General features: G+C 41.6%; 1 protein-coding gene across 2 annotated transcripts in view; it reads left to right on the top strand.

The window, feature by feature from the left end:
* The window catches only part of LOC124612601 (condensin-2 complex subunit G2-like), a 287,500-nt gene that overhangs the window by 56,072 nt on the left and 207,670 nt on the right, over positions 1–23,758 (top strand). For both annotated transcript variants that reach the window (XM_047140891.1, XM_047140890.1), the window contains exon 6: positions 11,375–11,548. In XM_047140891.1, the coding sequence (XP_046996847.1) occupies positions 11,375–11,548 (174 nt within the window). The remainder of the gene's footprint in view (positions 1–11,374; positions 11,549–23,758) is intronic.

Here is a 23,758-nt window from a genome sequence, read left to right as displayed (position 1 = left end):
TCACTCCTCCATCCAACCGTGATCCACCCCCACTGCCTCCAAACCACCCCCTGTTAACTTTCCAGAATTTCTTAACCTTGAACCTTGCCTCAACATCATTCCCCAAATTCCTCAACATGCAAACTAACCTTACATCCGCAGAAAGAACAGCAGTTCACCATCTAAAAACTGATCCCGACCTTATAATCCTACCTGCTGACAAAGGCTCCACCACCGTTGTTTTGAACCGCAAGGATTACGCGGCAGAAGGACTCCGTCAGCTGTTAGATACTTCCACCTACAAACCATGCCACAGTGATTCCATTCCAGTAATCCAGCAGGATCTCTAGTCACTACTCAAATCCTTAGGCCCATCCCAGAACCTCTCCCCAGAGTACATCTCTCTACTTACCCCTACCACTCCCCGCACTCCCACCTTCTACATGCTTCCAAAAGTCCGTAAACCCAACCACCCAGGATGTCCCATTGTGGCCGGTTACTGTGCCCCTACTGAGAGAATCTCTGCTCTCGTAGACCAGCAACTTCAACCTATTACCCGGAACCTATCCTCCTATATAAAAGATACCAACAATTTCCTCGACCAACTCTCCACAATTCCTGTCCCTTTACCACACGGTGCCCTGCTCGTCACTATTGATGTCACCTCCCTGTACACTAACATTCCTAATGTGCATGGCCTTACTGCTGTCGAACACTACCTTTCCAGATGCCCTATGGATTTCAAACCAACAACCTCCTTCCTAGTTTCCATGACCAACTATATCCTCACCCACAATTACTTCTCCTTTGAAGGCATTACCTACAAACAAATCCGCAGTATGGGGCACCTGCATGGCACCATCCTCTGCTAACCTATTCATGGGCCATCTAGAGGAATCCTTCCTAAAAACCCAGAATCCTAAACCCCTTACCTGGTTCAGATTCATTGATGACATCTTTGCTATCTGGATTGAAGGTGAGGACACCTTATTCACATTCCTCCAGAACCTCAACAACTTCTCCCTCATTTGCTTCACCTGGTCCTACTCAACCCAACAAGCCACCTTCCTAGATGTTGACCTTCACCTCAGAAATGGCTACATCAGTACCACCGTCCATATCAAACCTACTAACCACCAGCAATACCTCCACTTTGACAGCTGCCACCCATCCCATACCAAGAAGTCCCTTCCGTACAGCCTAGCCACCCGTGGTCGTCGCATCTGCAGTGACGAGCAGTCCCTCTCAAAATATACCGAGGGTCTCACTGAAGCCTTCACTGACCGTAATTATCCTCCCATCCTTGTACAAAAACAAATCTCCCGTGCCTTATCTTTCCAGTCTCCCACCACCTCCCAAAGTCCCACAGTCCAACCACAGAGGAGCATTCCCCTCATAATACAGTGCCATCCGGGACTGGAGCAACTGAATTACATTCTCTGCCCGGGTTTCGATTACCTCTCGTCATGCCCTGAAATGAGAAATGTCCTGCCCACTTTCCTTCCCACCCCTCCTACTGTGGTATTCCGCCGTCCACCGAACCTACACAATATATTCGTCCATCCTTACACAACCCCTGCTCCCAATCCCTTACCTCATGGCTCATGCCCCTGTAATAGACCTAGATGCAATACCTGTCCCATACATCCTCCTACCACCAGCTATTCCAGTCCAATCACTAACATCACCTATCCCATCAAAGGCAGGGCTACCTGTGAAACCAGTCATGTGATTTACAAGCTAAGCTGCAACCTCTGTGCTGCGTTCTATGTAGGCATGACAACCAACAAGCTGTCTGTCCGCATGAATGGCCACCGACAAGCTGTGGCCAAGAAACAAGTGGACCACCCTGTTGCTGAACACGCTGCCAAACATGATATCCCTCATCTTAATGACTTGCTTCACAGCCTGTGCCATATGGATCCTTCCCACCAACACCAGCTTTTCTGAATTGCGCAGGTGGGAACTTTCCCTGCAGTACATCCTATGTTCCCGCAACCCTCCTGGCCTCAACCTTCGTTAGTCACTGTCCTCACCCACCCATCCCCCTCCCTATTCCCATCCAGCACTACACAGCCTAGTCACTGTCCTCACCCACCCATCCCCCTCCCTATTCACATCCAGCACTACACAGCCGGCATTTCACTGCCACACCCAGTCTTTTATTTTCTCTCCTTTCCGCTGCTTACCCACTCCCCCCTCCACATCTTCTCTCATGCCCTCCGTCTAAACTGCAACACTTGACTGTCCACCACTCCCACCATTCTACCCCTTCCCCTCCCTGCCCCAGCGTCCTCCTTACCCCCATCCAGTTGCCACTCCCATCGTGCACTGGTGCTGCTGTTCGCAGTGTGGTCTTAGCTCTCTGAGACTGCAGATGTGTGTGGAAATTGCTTTTATGTGAGTGTGTGTGTATGCATGTGTGTATGTGTGTCTACTGCTGACAAAGGCCTTAATGGCCGAAAGTTTTAATTGCGTGAATCTTTTTATTGTGCCTATCGCGACTCAGCATCTCTGCTATACAAAGAAATTCTTGTTATATCTAAAGTCAGTCAATGCAACCAAAGTCAGCGTCCAGACACACATTGATAACACAGGCACTGAAATCCAGGGTACCACAGCAAAACCAAAACTGCTGACTCTGTTTCTACTGTGCTTTTGCAAAGCAGGATCTTGGAGTAGTGCTCCAGTTTAATTCTCACACCTTTGCAAAGAAGGTACAGACATTAGTGTCAGTGGTGTTGAGAAACAGGTGAAATCATGTAAAATTGATAAGAGCCCCAGGGCCTGATGGAATCTGTATCAGATTCTATACGAAATTTGTGGATGACTTAGGCCTTCTTTTAGCCTTAATATTCTGCAGATCCTGTGAACAAAAAGATTTCTCAGTGGTTTGAAGAATGCACAGGTCACACCCATTTACAAGAGGCTTAATAGAAGTGCTGCACAAAACTATCCACCAGGATCATTGACCTGTTGTAAAACCTTAAAACATATATTGAACTCAAACTTTTTGAGGTATCTTGAACAGAATGACCTCCTCCATGCCAGTCAGCATGAATTCTGAAAACAGCAGCAATGCGAAATTCGACTCATGTTTTTCACACCTGAAATTCTGTAAGCCATGAATCAAGGCAGTGCGGTGAATGCAGTACTTCTGGATTTCAAAATGGCATGTGACTCAATATGACACTGACACATATCAACAAAAGTATGATTGTATGGGAGACCAAGTGAAATTTGTTGATTGGATTGAGGATTTCTATGTAGGGAGAACACAGTATTTTGTCTTAGATGAAGAGACATTGGCAAATGTAGAATTAACTTCACGTATTTCATAGGGAAGTGTGTTGTATCCTTGCTGTTTGCATTGTAAATTAATAACCTGGTTGATAAGATTAGTTGTAACCTAACTCATTTTGCAAATGATACAGGTAGCTATAATGAAACACTATCCAAAAAAAGCTGCACAAATATTCAGTCAGATTTCAAACTGGTCTAAAGATTGGCAACTTCCTTTGAATGGTCAAAAACGAAAAATGTAAAATTTTGCATTTCACTAAATGAAAAATATAATATCCTTTGACTATATATTTATTTATTTTTGTTCATCGAAGGATCATCTCACAATGGTATAGGAATTGGCTTGGTAATACAATGAAAATTATTATCTCAAAATAAAGATATATACAGAATACATAAGTGTGCTCCATGAGGATAGGACAGGTGGTTTGACCAGTGCCGTGATGAAGGAACCATCCTTACATTTGCCTGAAGTGATTTAGGGAAACATGGAAAACTCAAATCAGGCCATCCTAGTAAATATGACGTCAGTGCCCTAACAGCTGTGCTGCTTTGTTCAGTTGGTTCTGCAATTTACGCACAATTTGCTTCTGATAACGTACAATATAAAATGTTGTTTTGCCCTTCATTGCTGCACATATTAACCTAGGAATATTGTCGCAGAAGAAGCTGAGTAGCACCTTGGTGTAGTGGTTATGATACTAAACTGTTGCATGGAGGGTTTTGAGTTCAAAACTCACCTGGACTGTACAATTTTAATTTCTATATTCGGTTCGAGTACATTCTAGAAGTATCCACAAATGTCAAGAATCATTGAACTGGAATGTTCTGTAGCTGTGTATATACTGTATGTGTTTTGGCTGGAGGCAGCTCGCTCTGCACTCTTGTGTGTGCAAGTGCTGAATAAACCTTCGTTAAGTGAAGTTAGTGTTCATAGTTCATCTAATTACACCTTCTTCTATGTGACATTATTCTGGTGGAGGCACTATGTGTTGGAACTTGTGATGACACACGTTATTGACGACACAGTGGCTCCCATCAGGCCAAGACTGAGCCGCTGTTTATGTGGCAGAAACCAGAGTTCGAGCCATGTTCAACAGATCGCAATGTATCAGAGTCAGAAGAAGAAGAGGACGTTACGATGACAGCAACTGTGTGCCACCACATGAGACATCCTTCCGGGTTCTCTGGTGACAATGGCCAAGATCCAAACAAGTGGCTGAAGGTATATGAGCATATAACCAAATTTAACAAATGGGATGACACCGTGTGTTTGGCTAACATATTTTTCTACTTGGAGGACACTACCAAGTAATGGTATGAGAACAACGAGGAGAAGTTTACAAGCTGGGAAGTATTCCAGGTGGAACTGCGCTAGTATTTCGGCGACACAAAACGACTGAAGTGCAGGGCTGAACATAAAATAAAGTTCAGGGCACAGCGTCCAGGAGAAACTACAGCATCATACTTTCTAGATGTCTTGGAGCTGTGTAAAATAGTGGATCCTAGAATGAAGGAGGAAGATAAGGCTTCACATCTCATGAAGGGTGTTGCTGAGGACATGTATCAAGCTCTGCTCCTGAAGGAGGTTTCGACAGCAGATGACTTCATAAAATGGCGCCAGTATATCAAGACAATGCATCAGAAAAGAAATACATGCAAGAAGTTTGAACGGCTTCCAAATGTATCGATGTCTGTGATGGGGGAAGCAACTGATTTTACAAGTGTTCTTTGTCAGATAGTGAGAGAGGAAGTTTAGAAGGCACTTGGATTGCACGGCGAGCAAAAATCTGAGACGCTTCAAGAGGTCATAAGAGAGGAAGTGGAACAGACATTGAATCCAATCTCTTGTCCTTCATTTCCCTTTAAAATGTTTAAAAAATCGAGACACAGGTGGAGTTGCGTTCCTACAATGCCGCATAAGGAACCTGTTTGGGCACCAAGGAAGACTGACGTCTGGAGGACCCAGGACAACCAACCAGTATGTTTCCACTGCAGATGACTGGGACATGTGATGTGCTATTGTCAAGAAAGGTGGTGGATATTTGATGACGCCCACGCCAGAAGACAGCAGACCGATCTTAGCCGACGCCAACTCTGGGATGACGAAGGTGAACAAGAAGATGTGGGTGCAGGACGACGTAGGTCACCATCACTGCAAGCTAGCCGCTGGAGAGGAAGCTCCCCAACATGCCGATCAAGGTCTCCATCGCCATTTAGAAGCTCCAGCTGATCAGCTAGCCGCCGCAACCTGGAAAACTAAAGGGTGCGACCTTTCTTGGAGGTGAGGTCGCTGAAGAGAAAAATGCTCTGCCATCGATCACTACAAAAATGACAGGAAACTACATTGATATCCTCATGGGTGGCCAACCAGCCCAAGCTCTTGTGGACTCTGGAGCATCATATTCAGTCATTTCAGAGAAGTACCGTCGCCAGTTGCAGAAAACCGTATTCGTCGATAACAAAACATCTCTGCTGAAGGTGGCTAATGGGAAATATGTAAAACCTACAGGAAGATGTACCATTCGTGTGGGTTAAGTGGCCATACACAGCCCTTAGAGTTCATCATTTTACAAGAGTATAGTCGTGACGTCATTCTCGGATGGGACTTTTTAAAAGCTTCTCAGGCAATTATAGATTGTGGTCACTCAAAGATTATGCTAGACGAGATGAGATACTGTGGACAGGAAGATGCGCATCCGAGTGTGTGGAGACTGTGTGCTGGATGAAGTGATCATTCCTGCAGGCAATGCTAGGAAGGTAACTGTCATGTGTCATGCCGTGCATCAACCCATGGATCTTGTAGTGGAATTAGAGATACATACCACTGAAGAATAACTTGGTCATCCTAGCCACTGTCATCTCGTTTAAGAACAGGTTCGGTGAATTGTGGGTGGTTAACTGTTGCCGAGAACCGCAGATCCTTCCAAGATGCATATGCGTAGCAAATGCTGAGCCATTAATTGAAGAACAGCTGAATGTCATAGAAACCTCCCATGCTGAGTTTGGGCAAATTTAGTGCTACCACTATGAGATAAGATCTTCTAGCTCGACTATCACCAGATCTCGCTAAGAAACAACAGAAGAAGCTACTTGCCATTCTTCAAGAGTTCTCTGAATGCTTCAATCCACAGGTGAAGAGCAAATTAAACAAATCGACAGTGAAGCACTGGAGACTATCAACCAACAAGCCGGAGAGCCTACTGTGTGTAAGCAACGGAACGTCGAATAATTCACGATGAGGTAGAGAAAATGATGACATCATTCAGCCTTCGCAGAGCCCATGGTCATTACCAGTGGTCCTCATCAGGATGAAGGATGGCAGTTGGTGCTTTTGTGTTGATTACAGGAACCTTAATAAGATAACTAAAAAGGACGTTCACCCTCTTCCACGAATTGACAATACACTAGATTGTCTGAAGGTGGATAAGTTTTTCTCAGCCATGTACATCTACTCGGGATACTGGCAAATTGAAGTAAATGGGGCTGATCATGAGAAAACTGCATTCATCACCCCTGAGGGTCTGTATGAGTTTAAGGTAATGCCGTTTGGTTTGTGTAATGCACCAGCAACTTTTGAACGGATGATGGATAATCTTCTACGTCACCTGAAGTGGACAATGTGTCTTTGTTATTTAGATGACATTATAGTGTTCTCAGAGACATTTGATGAACATATAAAAAGACTGAGGGCCGTTCTTAAGTGTCTCCAACAAGGCGGACTGAAACTTACTCCAAGAAAGTGTCTCTTTGGAGCAAAAGAAATCAAAACACTTGGACACCTTGTGTCAAACGAAGGTGTGTGGCCAGACCCAGTAAAGGTGAGATTTATAATGGAATTTCCTATTCCTAAAAGTATTAGAGATGTGAGAAGCTTCCTCGGATTATGTTCTTATTACCATTGTTTTATCAAAGACTTTTGTATCAAACCCAGAGTTGTTAAAAGCCGATGCTAAATTTATCTGGGGTGGTGCTCAACAAGATAGCTGCAAAAAGCTCTGACGACTGACCCAGTACTTGGTCTCTATGATGAGAGAGCATCTACAGAACTACACGCAGATGCCAGTGGGTATGGGATTGGTGCTGTTCTGGTGCAAATTTCGGATGGAAAAGAGAAGGTTATAGCCTATGCATCCAGGACACTTACAAAAGCCGAGAGAAACTACTCAATTACAGAAAGAGAATGTCTTTCTGTGATCTGGGCCATGTGCAAATTTTGACAGGATCTCTATGGAAGGCCATTCAAAGTTGTTATAGACCATCATTCCTTTTATCGGTTGACAGGTCTTAAGGATCCAACAGGATGACTCACCAGGTGGGCACCATGACTTCAAGAGTATGGCATTACCATAGTGTACAAAAGTGGAAAAAAACACCAAGATGCCGACTGTCTCTCAAGAAACCCTGTGCAAGACCTTCAAGACTTTGATGAAGATGGTGACTGTCTCACTGCACTCCAGGATCTCTCGGCTGAGCAGAAGTAGGACGCTTGCCTTAAATCGGTCAGAGGATGTGGAAGGACAATTTAAGGTAGTTAATGGATTACTTTGCAAGAAAAACTTTGATCTGTGGCTACCAGTGATTCCTAAAAACTTGCGCTTAGATGTTCTACAGAAATTCCATGACACACCTGAGGCTGGACATTTAGGATTTATTAAGACATACGATAGTATCTGCAAGAGTTTTTTCTGGCCAGGTTTATTTAGGAGTTTCTGTCACTACATGTCGCGCTGTTGAGAGTGCCAGAGGAGAAAGGCAGTTCCTCAGAAACCACCTGGCCAACCATACTAATTCCACCAGCTGACACGCCTTTTCAGCATGTTAGGATTGACCTCCTCAGATGATTTCCAACATCTGGTAGTGGCAATAGATGGATTATTGTTTGCACTGATTATCTGACACCCTACGCCATTACATTGTATTAAAAATTGTGCCCCAAGGTCATTAATTACGGATCGAGGGAAAGTTTTTCAATCGAATATTGTGACAGAGATAAACCGTTGGTGCAACATTATTCATAACATGATGACTGCCTAGCATCCGCAAACTAGCGGGCTTCCTGAATGCCTTAATAAGACCTTGGCTGACATGCTATCTATGTTCATCATTGTTGAGCAGAGCAACTGGGATGAGGTGCTACCTTTCGTGACATTTGCTTACAACACTGCCAAACAGGACAACACAGGACTTACACAATTTTTCCTGGTGCATGGGCGTGAGCAACTACGCCGATGGACACTGTGTTTACATTACATCCTGATGACGTGGACAATAACATTGGCCAGGTTTTAACCAGAGCTGAGGAAGCTTGGCAGTTAGCTTGACTCTGCACGCTGCAGGCTCAAGAAAACGATTGCCGAAGGTATGACACGAGCCACCGTCCTGTTGTCTACCAGCCTGGTGACCTAATCTGGATCTTCAGTCCTGTTCAGAAGGTTGGTCTCTCTGAGAAGCTCCTCAGGTGGTACTTGGACCTTATATGGTTGTAAGACAGTTGTCTTATGTTACTTATGATGTTGAAGATTTCGACCCCAACACAAGATGACGAAAGATCAGAGGTACAGTTCACGTCCTTCAAACAAAGCCCAATAAGGATCCTGCAATCCAGGGTAAATTTGACACTCCAGCGATGGGCAACAAGCAGAAAGGTGACGAAGAGTGTAGCGGCAAAAGAAGTTCTAAGAAGATCACCACCAGGGCGAGCATCAGTCATCAGGAGTCGGAGTATGCAGGACCGATGACTCGTTCCTGGACTAGGAGGACGGGGGTTATGATACTAAACTATTGCATGTAGGGTCATGAGTTCAAAACTCACCTGGACTGTACAATTTTAATTTCTATATTCGGTTCAAGTACATTCGAGAAGTATCCACAAATGTCAAGAATCATTGTACTGGAAAGTTCTGTAGCTGTATATGTACTGTATGTGTTCTGGTCGGAGGCAGTTCACTCCGCGCTCTTGTATGTACAAGTGCTGAATAAACCTTCGTTAAGTGAAGTTAGTGTTCATAATTCATCTTATTACACCTTCTTCTTTGTGACAATGTACCACAGCATCCCACATAGGGATTGTGAAGACAAGATGAGACTAATTACAGCAGTCGATAAATTTAGGCTGTAATTCTTGCTGCCCTCTGTAAGTGAATGGAATAGGAAGAAACTGTAATGCTTGGTAAAATGCCTGGGTGTGTCAAATTCTGCTGTACTGTTCAAAGTGGTCTACAGAATGTAGACGTTGGTGTTGCAGTAAAAATTGAAAGAGTTCATGTAAATATCTTTACAGGATAAATAAGCTGATATTATGAAAACTCTAACTCTATGTGTTGTTTGTTTTTACACATGACTGTAAAAAGTGCACCATTTTTAAATAAAATGAGTAAGACTGTGTGTTCAGTTTCAATTCAGATAGTTTGTGGATTTTAGGCTGATTAAATGCGTTCAACGATAGTGAGGCTTTGGCACAATAGACAAGAGATTCTTAAAATGAGATTAATAATTGGATGAAACTTCAGTTGAAATGCCAGTGAAATCCTTAAGTAAACTTGAATTCTTGGAAAGTCAATGTTATTGGCTATAATGACACTTTGATGCTTAACAATAGGGTGGAACCCTCGGCAAGTCAAGTTTCATGCCAACATTATTGACTATACAGACACTCTGATGCAGAGCTTGAATCTGTGTGATTGTAGTAATATTTATTTGAGTTTAGGATGTACAGGCAACTAACTTTATAAGGGGGGGAGGGGGTAATCAGCAGGTTGTTAACGATGCGACAGACCCACAGAAAGAAATTAGAACAAAAAGGGGTAAGTCCTTTGCCAGTGAAGAAATATGGGAAAAGGGAGGAGGGGGCAGAAGAACTGTTTGGGAATAAATAGAATAATTTGGTGACTGGATAGGATCCTTTTATATGTAATTCCAAATGTTCTGTCCTCCCTGACAATGTTTCTTCAATGTCATTGTGTGAGTATATTCATTTGTAAGTACTAAATTTCTTTTATATAACAGACTACTTCAAAAATGTGCCAATTATATCCTCTCTGTCCAGTATGTGTGCACATGGAAATGAGAGGTTACATGACATGTGGTTTGATGACGACGGGTCCTGTTGCTGAAATACAGTAATTAACACCTTTTTCAGGTGCCTGTCCATAATTGTGCTTCCTCTGCGTGTTCCATGGCCATCTATCCTCATACCCTATGTTTATATGTTTCATCTTGGATTTAATATTATTATATAAGGTATTAAGCGTTAATGAAACAAAACACTGTATGAATTTTTTGTGTATGTAATTGCAGTGTACAGAATCTCTGAGGAAAATAGTAAAACAGATCCCACGAAACCGACAAAACCGCAATGCATTAAGGTACCATAAGCTACTTTTAAGTTTCTTATGTGCACAGACACCAGTTCCATTTGTGGTTCACATTATTTACTTATATAAAAACAAAGATGGTGTGACTTACCAAATGAAAGTGCTGGCAGGTCGATACACACACAAACAAACACAAACATACACACAAAATTCAAGCTTTCACAACAAACTGTTGCCTCATCAGGAAAGAGGGAAGGAGAGGGAAAGACGAAAGGATGTGGGTTTTAAGGGAGAGGGTAAGGAGTCATTCCAATCCCGGGAGCGGAAAGACTTACCTTAGGGGGAAAAAAGGAAGGGTATACACTCGCGCGCACACACATATCCATCCACACATATACAGACACAAGCAGAGAAAGAATACTAGAAATATTTAAGCTTTTGAATGAAGTCCTTCCTCAGAAGTAGAACTCTCACACCAGTACTCACACACATATGACTGCTCATGTCAGACACAATCACAGTCAGGTGGAACAGTGGCTATGTGTATATGAGTTATTATTGTGTAGGCTAAATGTGTGAGACTTCTACTTCTGAGGAAAGACTGTGTCAGAAAACTTAAATATTTGTAGTATTCATTTTGTTGTGAGACACTGCCTGCTCTGTGTGGTGAGTAGCAATCTAACGTTTCCATATTGTTGTTATTCCATCCTAAACTTTCCATTGTTTCACATTTAGTTCTAATGCAGATTATTACTAATTTTACTGATGTTCAATAGAAAGCTGATGTACGGCGGGCATGTGGGCTTCGTAGTGCTGTGAAGCTGGAAAGTAATATTGCAAAGAATCGTCAACTATTTTTGGATGCCATGAGAAACATAAATTATTTGACAACTAAAGAAGGATGCAAATTTCTAGCATTAGTGTTGACTATGGATGAAGAACTGACTAAGGTAATTTGATTTTACATTTGGTATCTTTATTTCATGTTATTTAAAGTGAATGCTACTGAGTGAGGTACATGTGATGTTACAGTTCAACAAAGGCGACCTGTTCTTGGACAGTCGATTGTGTTTGTTTTGTGTTATTTGACTTATTATGTTTAAGTGAGATTTGTTTTTCAAGCTGTGTTGTGAAATTTTCTCTTCGCACTTACAAACAGGAAAGACTTTTGTTTCATTTTGTGTCATATTGAATCTGAGATCTGGTTTCATCCTTGCTTGGGAAATGTGCCCGTAAGCAGTTCACCAAAAACTAATTCAAGAAAGTTGGAAAAAATATTTATATCAAGACAATAACTGCTGAAAATCTCTGTGTAGAAGGGAATGAAGCTCTGTGGCTGGATTTGGGATCTGTTTTGCAGTTTTTTAGAGTTTCCAACAAATGTGCAAAAATTAGAAATAAAACATTAGTGAAGAAAATTGGTTCAATTTAATAGACAACATTTAATATGGATACTCGGATGATGCACAAAGTTTCAGGATGTTGCGCATGAAGAGAGAAGTAAGACAAATGTGTTCAGAAAGTTGTAAGGCTGCTCACATGTTCACTGGCCAAACTGTAAATAAACATACTAAAATTGTGACATTAAAAAGCTGAAAATGTCAAAGAAGAATGGAGAGGAGCACTCAAACAAAAGCTGTCTACCTCGGAAACTCGAATGGTTTCATCTTTACGTACAACTATTTGCATGCCACCCACTCATAAGTAATAGACTTCTTTAGAACCACCCCCTTGTGTAAAAGAAGTTATTCCTTATTCAGAAAATGTGAAAATTGGTAATAAGCGTTTCTTTGTCATCAATGATTTGATTCATACTGGCTTCAGAATGTGCTTACTGATAAAATGAGTGTGATTTTGGACTATCTTCGGTGTTAACCATTGGTACTTTCTGTGCAATCTATCACTTACAATTTGCTGGTGAAACATTTGTTTGACAATGGGAGGGGTAGTTGATTTTAACCAAAATATCAAATGAACATCAAGTGAGTCAGTGACAAATTTCTTCCACAGTTTGTTTCCAAACACACAGATGTCACCTATTGTTACCAAGGAGATGTTCCCAGACTTTGTTCACAGTAAGGTTATTCATATCATTTCTGATTTTCCTGATGCTATTGACATATTAAATAAAAAATCCTGAAAAATTGATTAATTTTTATTTTAACATGACAATTGAAGTTACATTCCTCACTTTTATGGGTTATAGGTTGTAGGTGCAAAATCTTGTAGTGCTCTGTACTGTATTATATTTTATTATTTCTCTATTCTGGGGCCAAATATTCCCAAGTCAGACTAATAGTTAATTAAAAGGGTATTTCTACCAGATGAAAATGGAAGCCAGTGTCAACATGTATGCAGGCTATTTGCTTGTGGTGGACTAGTATGCAGTTGACAATACCTATACCCACTTGAAGAGATGGTTTAATCTTCTTAAAGTTTCTTTATTGAAAGGTGCAAACACCTTCAATATATTTCGATGACGATGCCTTCTTCCAACCTGTTATGAAGAGTCAGGTGTGTATCTGTGTTATGTGGATGACTGTAATGACTGCTTATACAGTATGTACTGCTATTATGCAGTGTAGTGTTGGGGTCGTGCTGTTATGAATGAAGGGAAGGGAAAGAGTGAAACACAGTGCTGGCACGTAGCATAACCTTCTTGAATAGCACCTATGGTGCCACCAAGTTTAATGTCTCCATCTGATGGTTAGCTCACCATCAACAGTGTCACATGCTCTCACTTCTTGAGACACTGTGGAGAGCCTTGGAATTTTGTCCAGGACATTAGCGCAAAGACTGGTGATCAGGAAATTTATGCCACCACCTCTCCGTCCATTGTCAGGGGGACTCAAATCGGCATACCTCTGAGTTGTGCACCGCGTCACAAGGGTGTGGTAGTGACCTCAGCGACAAAGACACATGACATAGATGCTTGTTGTTGTTGTTGTTGTTGTTGTGGTCTTCAGTCCTGAGACTGGTTTGATGCAGCTCTCCATGCTACTCTATCCTGTGCAAGCTTCTTCATCTCCCAGTACCTACTGCAACCTACATCCTTCTGAATCTGCTTAGTGTATTGATCTCTTGGTCTTCCTCTACGATTTTTACCCTCCACGCTGCCCTCCAATGCTAAATTTGTGATCCCTTGATGCCTCAAAACATGTCCTACCAACCGATCCCTTCTTCTAGTCAAGTTGTGCCACAAACTTCTCTTCTCCCCAATCCTATTCAATACCTCCTCATTAGTTACGTGATCTACCCACCTTATCTTCAGCATTCTTCTGTAGCACCACATTTCGAAAGCTTCTATTCTCTTCCTGTCCAAACTGGTTATCGTCCATGTTTCACTTCCATACATGACTACACTCCATACAAATACTTTCAGAAACGACTTCCTGACACTTAAATCTATACTCGATGTTAACAAATTTCTCTTCTTCAGAAACGATTTCCTTGCCATTGCCAGTCTACATTTTATATCCTCTCTACTTCGACCATCATCAGTTATTTTACTCCCTAAATAGCAAAACTCCTTTACTACTTTAAGTGTCTCATTTCCTAATCTAATCCCCTCAGCATCACCCGATTTAATTTGACTACATTCCATTATCCTCATTTTGCTTTTGTTGATGTTCATCTTATATCCCCCTTTCAAGACACTGTCCATTCCGTTCAACTGCTCTTCCAAGTCCTTTACTGTCTCTGACAGAATTACAATGTCATCGGCGAACCTCAAAGTTTTTATTTCTTCTCCATGGATTTTAATACCTACTCCGAATTTTCTTTTGTTTCCTTTACTGCTTGCTCAATATACAGATGCTTAGTAAATGTAAAATTGAAGGTAGGCAAACATCTTACATGATTTCTTAAATTATGTCACTGTACAGAACTGATGTTAAGCAGTAACCATTATGGGCTTTTGTGTGGTGTCCTCTGTCACAGCTAACACAGAAGTTTTGATCTTATTGCACTTTTGATTTGCCTTTATATTATGTTGATATTAATACATTATCAGTGGTCACTACTAAGCCTCTGTCATTTACATTCTGAGGGGCTGTGTTAGGTGGAGTGGGGTGAAAGCGGGAGGGTGGATTGGCGAAGAGTAGCTGACAGCTGGAAGGAAGAGGCAGCATATACACAGGCAAGTAGTGCGAAGTAGAGGTGCAGCTGGTACATGAGACAGGAACGCGGCACTGGAGAATTTGTTGTGGCTGCATGCAGGGGGGAGTTATGTACAACGCATGATGATATGGGGGAGGGGATTGGGAAGGGGGGAAAGACGGGGGGAAGGAGAAGAGGATGTGAGTGCTGGATGAGTGAAGTTAGGGCCCTGGAGCAGGGATAGTGATGGATGTGAGGCAGGGGGCTTGTAGGAACAGAGGCTAGGAGGATTACAGGATCAAAGTATCTGTTGCAAAGACTTATTCAGAGAAGTTTGTGTTTGGAGTGACGGATCCAGGTGACAAATATTGTGAAACAGTTGTTGAACTTGAGCATGTTGGGCATATTAGAGTGCTCCTCCATAGGGTGATCAACTCTGCTCTTGGCTACAGTCACTCATTTGAGTGGGCAGCTGGTTGGTAGTCAAGCCCACAAGAAAATACTGTGCAGAAATTACAGCAGAGATGGTATATGAAATGACTGCTTTCACAGGTGGTCCTGTCTCTGTATGGCTAGGATAAGCTTGCGGCAGTACTGGAGTAGGATGTGCTGAATAGGTGTACTGGACAGATATTGCACCTGGGTCTTCCACAGGGGTGTCACCCATGTGGCAATCATTTTCCATTACTAGACTGATGTTTTGATCATTTATGCTTTACATTTCTTGCTAGTCTACTGTGAGAAGCCTTTGTTTGAAACTTTCAAAATCTTCCGCTACTCTTAGAGAATCACAGGCTTGCCCTGCAAAATTTTGCATGTCCTGAAGTCTTTTTTTGCTACAGTCTCGTATTTTGTAACTGTAAGTGTAAATTCATGCAGTGTGTAGCACACTAGCAATTCATTAGTTTCTTTTGAAAAGCCAGGGGCCGTTTGTTTCACCCCAATAAGTGTCAATCAGTCCACAACTGTCACCCATTACAAACCTAGAGAGTGGCAAGTTATATTTTTAGTTTTTTCTGTGCTGTCTTAGTAGTATATTTCTTAAATTTCATGCATGTTTTTGTATTTAAAAGGTTTAATCTCACGTTTTATAAATGTAGAAAATAGAGTAAGGCAATTGTAGCACAGTTCCCCATATCATCTGAATGGCTAGGGCTCTTTAAGGCATTGCCAGTGGGTGAAACATCAGGAGTGTAGCAAGTTGCACAGCCAGGTTTCTCTGTTTGCTGAAGGTTTAATCTCACGTTTTATAAATGTAGAAAATAGAGTAAGGCAATTGTAGCACAGTTCCCCATATCATCTGAACGGCTAGGGCTCTTTAAGGCATTGCCAGTGGGTGAAACATCAGGAGTGTAGCAAGTTGCACAGCCAGGTTTCTCTGTTTGCTCTCTTGGCTTAGTTTTTCATTAGCCCTGCAAGGATGGACAAGATGTGTGCATGCTGTGTGTGGACACAGAAGGAGCTGCCGCAGTTCATGAACAGCTGAATGCACTTTTGGTCAGCCGTCTTCAAGGTGCTCCCTCGGGGTTGAAATATGGCTTCCCGGCTAAGACACAAGTTCAAAATATGGTCACTATTTTTTATTTACTTAAATTTGCCATATTTCGTGACAGTACCTTTTCCGTTAGACGTTTGTAAGGCGATATTAGTCTTGGCTTCAGTTGTCTAAGTATGATTCCACAATGCATCGTTGTTGGCTGCAGAAAAGACGTGGTTCAACGTGTTTCTCTAATTCAGTTTCTTCAAATGTAGTTTCTTCTTTTTAGTTAATACAAAAATAATAGTAACATAATTCAAAATTATTTATGACGGCGACCTTCACATTGTTCTTCCGTCAACACACACCAAGAGTTAGCTGCCGACTGACTATAGTCAAAGACGACTCCAACGTCAAAGATATTTTACGCAATTCACAAGTTTCCACTTGTAATCAGTCTCTTTGCTATTCTTCGATACATTTTCTAATAGTAATCAATATGCTTTTACTCTCCAAAACAGAAGTAAATTAACATATAATAAGACAAATTATAATAAATTCTGACAAAAATATAAGAAAACATTTACAATTCGGTATCGACAAATACGGTAAAAAAAATAACATCTCCCAGATCCATTACAGGGTCTAGCGGTGGTGGAGAATCAGGTGCGTTGCATGGGACACCTCAGGTATCACTTGTTTCATCCAAGGGCTCTGCTGCTGAGGTTGTTGTTGTTGTTGTTGTGGTGGTCTTCAGTCCTGAGACTGGTTTGATGCAGCTCTCCATGCTACCCTATCCTGTGTAAGTTTCATCATCTCCCAGTACTTACTGCAACCTATATCCTTCTGAATCTGCTTAGTGTATTCATCTCTTGGTCTTCCTCTACGATTTTTACCCTCCACGCTGCCCTCCAATGCTAGATTTGTGATCCCTTGATGCCTCAAAACATGTCCTACCAACCGATCCCTTCTTCTTGTCAAGTTGTGCCACAAACTCATCTTCTCCCCAATTCTATTCAGTACCTCCTCATTAGTTATGTGATCTATCCATCTAATCTTCAGCATTCTTCTGTAGCACCACATTTCGAAAGCTTCTATTCTCTTCCTGTCCAAACTGGTTATCGTCCATGTTTCACTTCCATACATGGCTACACTCCATACAAATACTTTCAGAAACGACTTTCAGACACTTAAATCTATACTCGATGTTAACAAATTTCTCTTCTTCAGAAATGCTTTCCTTGCCATTGCCAGTCTACATTTTATATCCTCTTTACTTCGACCATCATAAGTTATTAGCAAAACTCCTTTACTACTTTAAGTGTCTCATTTCCGAATCTAATTCCCTCAGCATCACCCAACTTAATTCTACTACATTCCATTATCCTCGTTTTGCTTTTGTTGATGTTCATCTTATATCCTCCTTTCAAGACACTAACCATTCCGTTCAACTGCTCTTCCAAGTCCTTTGCTGTCTCTGACAGAATTACAATGTCATCGGCAAACCTCAAAGTTTATGTTTCTTCTCCATGGATTTTAATACCTACTCTGAAGTTTTCTTTTGTTTCCTTTACTGCTTGCTCAATATACAGATTGAATAACATCAAGGAGAGGCTACAACCCTGTCTCACTCCCTTCCCAACCACTGCTTCCCTTTTGTGCCCCTCGACTCTTATAACTGCCATCTGGTTTCTGTACAAATTATAAATAGCCTTTCGCTCCCTGTATTTTACCCCTGCCACCTTTAGAATATGAAAGAGAGTATTCCAGTCAACATTGTCAAAAGCTTTCTCTAAGCATTTGTAAATGCTAGAAACGTAGGTTTGCCTTTCCTTAATCTAGCTTCTAAGATAAGTCGTAAGGTCAGTATTGCCTCACGTGTTCCGACGTTTCTACGTAATCCAAACTGATCTTCCCCGAGGTCGGCTTCTACCAGTTTTTCCATTCGTCTGTAAAGAATTCGCGTTAATATTTTGCAGCTGTGACTTATTAAACTGATAGTTCGGTAATTTTCACATCTGTCAACACCTGCTTTCTTTGGGGTTGGAATTATTATATTCTTCTTGAAATCTGAGGGTATTTCACCTGTCTCATACATCTTGCTCACCAGATGGAAGAGTTTTGTCAGGACTGGCTCTCCCAAGGCCGTCAGTAGTTCTAATGGAATGTTGTCTACTCCCGTGGCCTTGTTTCGACTCAGGTCTTTCCAGTGCTCTGTCAAACTCTTCATGCAGTATTGTATCCCCCATTTCATCTTCATTTGCATCCTCTTCCATTTCCATAATATTGTCCTCAAGTACATCGCCCTTGTATAGACCCTCTATATACTCCTTCTACCGTTCCGCTTTCCCTTCTTTGCTTAGAACTGGGTTTCCATCTGAGCTCTTGATATTCATACAAGTGGCTCTCTTTTCTCCAAAAGTCTCTTTAATTTTCCTGTAGGCAGTATCTATCTTACCCCTAGTGGGATAAGCCTCTACATCCTTACATTTGTCCTCTAGCCACCCCTGCTTAGCCATTTTGCACTTCCTGTCGATCTCATTTTTGAGACGTTTGTATTCCTTTTTGTCTGCTTCATTTATTGCATTTTTATATTTTCTCGTTTCATCAATTAAATTCAATATTTCTTCTGTTACCCAAGGATTTCTACTAGCCCTCGTCTTTTTCTCTCTTTGATCCTCTGCTGCCTTCACTACTTCATCCCTCAGGGCTACCCTTTCTTCTTCTAATGTATTTCTTTCCCTCATTCCCGTCAATTGTTCCCTTATGCTCTCCCTGAAACTCTGTAAAACCTCTGGTTTAGTCAGTTTATCCAGGTCCCATCTCCTTAAATTCCCACCTTTTTGCATTTTCTTCAGTTTTAATCTACATTTCATAACCAATAGATTGTGGTCAGAGTCCACATCTGGCCCTGGAAATGTCTTACAATTTAAAACCAGGTTCCTGAATCTTTGTCTTACCATTATATACTCTATCTGATACCTTCTAGTATCTCCAGGATTCTTCCATTTATACAACCTTCTTTTATGATTATTGAACCAAGTGTTAGCTATGATTAAGTTATGCTCTGTGCAAAATTCTACCAGGCGGCTTCCTCTTTCATTTCTTCCCCCCAATCCATATTCACCTACTATATTTCCTTCTCTCCCTTTTCCTACTCTCGAATTCCAGTCACCAATGACAATTAAATTTTCGTCTCCCTTCACTACCTGAATAATTTCTTTTATCTCATCATAAATTTCATCAAGTTCTTCATCATCTGCGGAGCTAGTTGGCATATAAACTAGTACTACTGTAGTAGGCATGGGCTTCGTGCCTATCTTGGCCACATTAATGCATTCACTATGCTGTTTGTAGTAGCTTACCCGCACTCCTATTTTTTTATTCATTATTAAACCCACTGCTGCATTACCCCTATTTGATTTTTTATTTATAACCCTGTATTCACCAGACCAAAAGTCTTGTTCCTCCTGCCACCGAACTTCACTAATTCCCACTATATCTAACTTTAACCTATGCATTTCCCTTTTTAAATTTTCTAACCTACTTGCCCGATTAAGGGATCTGACATTCCATGCTCCGATCCGTAGAACGCCAGTTTTCTTTCTCCTGATAATGACGTCCTCTTGAGTAGTCCCCGCCCGGAGATCCGAATGGGGGACTATTTTACCTCCGGAATATTTTACCCAAGAGGACGCCATCATCATTTAATCATACAGTAAAGCTGCATGCCCTCGGGAAAAATTATGGCTGTAGTTTCCCCTTGCTTCCAGCCGTTCACAGTACCAGAACAGCAAGGCCATTTTGGTTAGTGTTACAAGGCCAGATCAGTCAATCATCCAGACTGTTGCCCCTGCAACTACTGAAAAGGCTGTTGCCCCTCTTCAGGAACCACATGTTTGTCTGGCCTCTCAACAGATACCCCTCCGTTGTGGTTGCACCTATGGCACGGCCATCTGTATCGCTGAGGCACGCAAGCCTCCCCACCAACGGCAAGGTCCATGGTTCATGGGGAAGGGCTGCTGAGGTACTGTCCAGTATACCTGACATGGTGGATCTGCCCTCACTGCAGGGTGAGTGGCAGTTGGTAAAATGTTTACATCACTCAAAGTGGAGGGCCAATGTGAATTCTGGCCATCTAGCCTAGCCTGTTCGCCCTTGTGAGTGGATAGGTGACTGTTCCTTCAGCAGGATCGAAGCAGACACACGAGGGCAGGGGTTTGCTAGTTATTGGGAACTTCAACTCCTGCACATTATGGAGCCTGTTAGGGAGATAGTGTTGAGGGCTGGAAAGAAAGCAAATGTGCACTTGATATGTCTGCTGGGCAGCCTCATCTGAGGTGTGATGGAAGTCTTGTTTGCAGCTATTGAGTGTGCAGGGTACAGTTGTCTGCAAGTTGTTGCTCTCATTGACACTGATGATGTCTGTAGTTTGGTTTCTGAAGCCGTCCTCAGTTCATACAAGCAGCTGGCAAAAGTGGTGAATGCTGCTGGCCTCACAAGTGGTGTGCGAGCAGAGCTTGCAGTTTGCAACATTGTACCCAGAACTGGTTGGGGTCCTTTGGTTTGGAGCTGAGGGTCTCAATTAAAGGCTTTGTTGACCCAATTGAAAGCTTTGTCGACCCTGTGACAGTCTTGGATGCAGATTTCTGGATCTGCGCTACTGAGTGGAAATTATAGAATGCCCTGTGGTATTTCAGAAGTGTAGAACACAAAGGAAGCAGCTACTCAGGTAGCAGAGCACTTGTGAAGTGCACATGGTCTCTTTCATTCACACACTTGAATCATTCTCGGGATCAAGGGCTGGCTGAAACCTGAAGTACAGAGCTCTGAGATATTTAGCGATTCATGGAACATAAATCAAAAAGATGGATCAGACACCATAGGAGGGGAAGAGTTCATTCCAGTTGACAAAAACATTATCTGTATTGAGGTTGAATTCGCAGGTGTGACAGTGAAGTCATCTGGTTACGTATAACGCTTCTGTGTGAAATCAGGTTAATTGTTGGAGGGTTTTACCAGCCACCTGATCTTGCTGTGACAGTTGTAGAGTCATTCAAATATAATCTATGGTCATTAGTGTGAGAATACTCAGATCATGCCATATCATTTGGAGGCTACTTTAACCTGCCAAGTATAGACTTTGATGTCTATGGATTCTTCGCAGGGGATGCAGACAGACAGTATTGTGAAGTACTTTTGAACATGTTTTTCGAAAACTGTCTTGAGCAGCTAGTTCAACAGCCCACATACAACGGACATATTTTACACCTTGTAACTATAGACAGGCCTAATGTTATTGACGGTATCAGTATAGAGACAGGGATTAGTGACCATAATGTCATCATAATGGCTATGATCACTAAAATTAATGAATCAATCGAGAAGACTCGGAGAGTATTTCTGCTAGAAAGTGCAGATAAGTGGCTGTTAGCATCCCACTTAGACAATGAATTGACATAATTTGTGGTGGTGGATGGTTAATTTGGTAAATTTCCATGAAAGATTGGAATATTTTTGTAGCGCCTTTATGATTGGTAAAGAATTTCAACAACGTACAGCATACAGTTCATTGTTGACATCCATCTGAATTGGTCAGTGTGTTGACTGCAATAGAAAGTGGAGAAAATCTAGCTTCAAGCTGTTGTTAAACATTTTCATTTGAAGGGTCGGACAGCTGCACAAATCAAAACAGAACTGGATTAAGATCACACGGACTCTCCACCATCATTGAAGACCATTTACTTTTGGGTTAAAGAATTTAAACATAGTTGTACAAGCACCAAAGACGAAGCATGGTGCAGCTGTCCAGTTGAGGTCACGACAAAGGAAACCACTGACAAAATTGATGATATGGTGATGCAAGAGTGCCAGATAAAAATTTGTGAGATTACTGAGACTGTTGGCATCTCAGCTGAATGAGTGCATAATATCCTGTGTGAAGAATTGTCTATGAAGAAGCTGTGTGCAGGATGGTGCTGTGATTGCTTGCAGTTGACCAAAAATGAATCTAATACAACATTTCAGCACAGTGCCTGGTTATGTTTAACCCCAGTCTGCAAGACTTTTTACACCAATTTGTGAATGTTGATGAAACCTGGATTCGTCATTACACACCAGAGTCACAACAATGGAAAAAGGCTGGTGAAAGTGCACCAAAGGAGGCAAAGACCATTTTGTCAGCTGGTAAGGTTATGGCTACTGTTTTTTGAGAGTCCCAAGGAATCTGTCACCAAGGTAATGCAGCATCCCACATATCAGTGATAACAATGGCAAAGTGCATGAACTGGGCTTTAAATTGGTTTCTCATCCACCCTATTCACCAGACTTAGCTCCATGTGACTTCTTCCTGTTCCCTAACTTGAAACTTTGGCTTGCTGGGAAGAAATTTTCATCAAATCAGTAAGTGATAGTTTGCAATCAACAAGTATTTTGCAGAGTCATTATCTTCATCTTCTCTACAGTAACAGGCAATTCCTGCCTAATACCTGAAGAGAAGATGAGGATGAGGACATTGTTATCTCCTCGTCATTTTCTTGTGTTCCTACAGTAAATTTTTATTATGTAGTCAGTGTTATAAACATAAACAAGCTAATAGCATAATAATCATAAAACCTGTTCTTACGTTCCCAGATTTTTATGTTTTCCTCCATCTATGTTACTTTCTGTTGGCCCTGTTGTAAGACCTATTCTCTCAATTTGTTTCCTGCCATGAAAAAATTTTGTATGGATAACATTTCCCATATTTTATACTTTTGAACCACTTTTGGTTTTAAAATTGGTTTGTGTGGAAATTGTGTGTCAACTGACTTTTCTCTAAACTGCAACAAATCGTCAGAAAACAGTGTTCTTCAAAATTTATGAAACTTTTTGAAATTGCCGAACAGATGGCTTATGAAAGTGCCATGAGGACTGTCGTGTTGTAGGTGACCACAAATGCACACCAACTTACAAAGTGCACTTTTAACTGCTTTAGAATAAACCAACCAATAATGAAAGCTGTGCAATCGAAATATTCACATTATGCCATCTATGTCATTCTTGAAATTATAGCTTTTTTGTTGGTTTGCCATGGATTAAATAAAATCACATACTTTATAGACTCTTCAGTCTCCTTCACCCCCCCCCCCCCCCCCCCATCCCTCTCCCCCATTGTAATTTCCGACATTGGAAATAATAACTAGGGGTCTAAAATCCTTTCCATCAAAACACTTGAAGTCAGCAGGGGTACTGCCTATACCTAAAACAGAATAACAAAGTTTTTGACAGTGGAGCTTCTAAGGGCTGACGTTGTTGGTTCAAAGCTAGGCACAAGTGCAAACTAGCAGAGAGGTATGACAACTGTGCACAGGGCAGAAGGAGTGACCAAACTCATTATCTGATTGGATGCTGGTAATAGCTTCCGTGTAAACAACTAGCTGTCAGTCAATTTGCTTTTCTGATCCAGCTACAGGTTTATATTTTCTTTGTCAGTACAATTATAATGATCTTTAGTAAAGATATTTCAGTTTAACTCACCCTTTTCTTTTTATATTTCATGGCATGTAGTATGTGTTTCGATTCTATGTCTTTCATTTTCAGTTAA

The sequence above is a fragment of the Schistocerca americana genome, chromosome 4, assembly GCF_021461395.2.
Source record: "Schistocerca americana isolate TAMUIC-IGC-003095 chromosome 4, iqSchAmer2.1, whole genome shotgun sequence".
Classification (NCBI taxonomy): domain Eukaryota; kingdom Metazoa; phylum Arthropoda; class Insecta; order Orthoptera; family Acrididae; genus Schistocerca; species Schistocerca americana.
The sequence above is the reverse complement of the archived record's forward strand: the minus strand, read 5'-3'. Positions and strand labels throughout refer to the sequence as shown.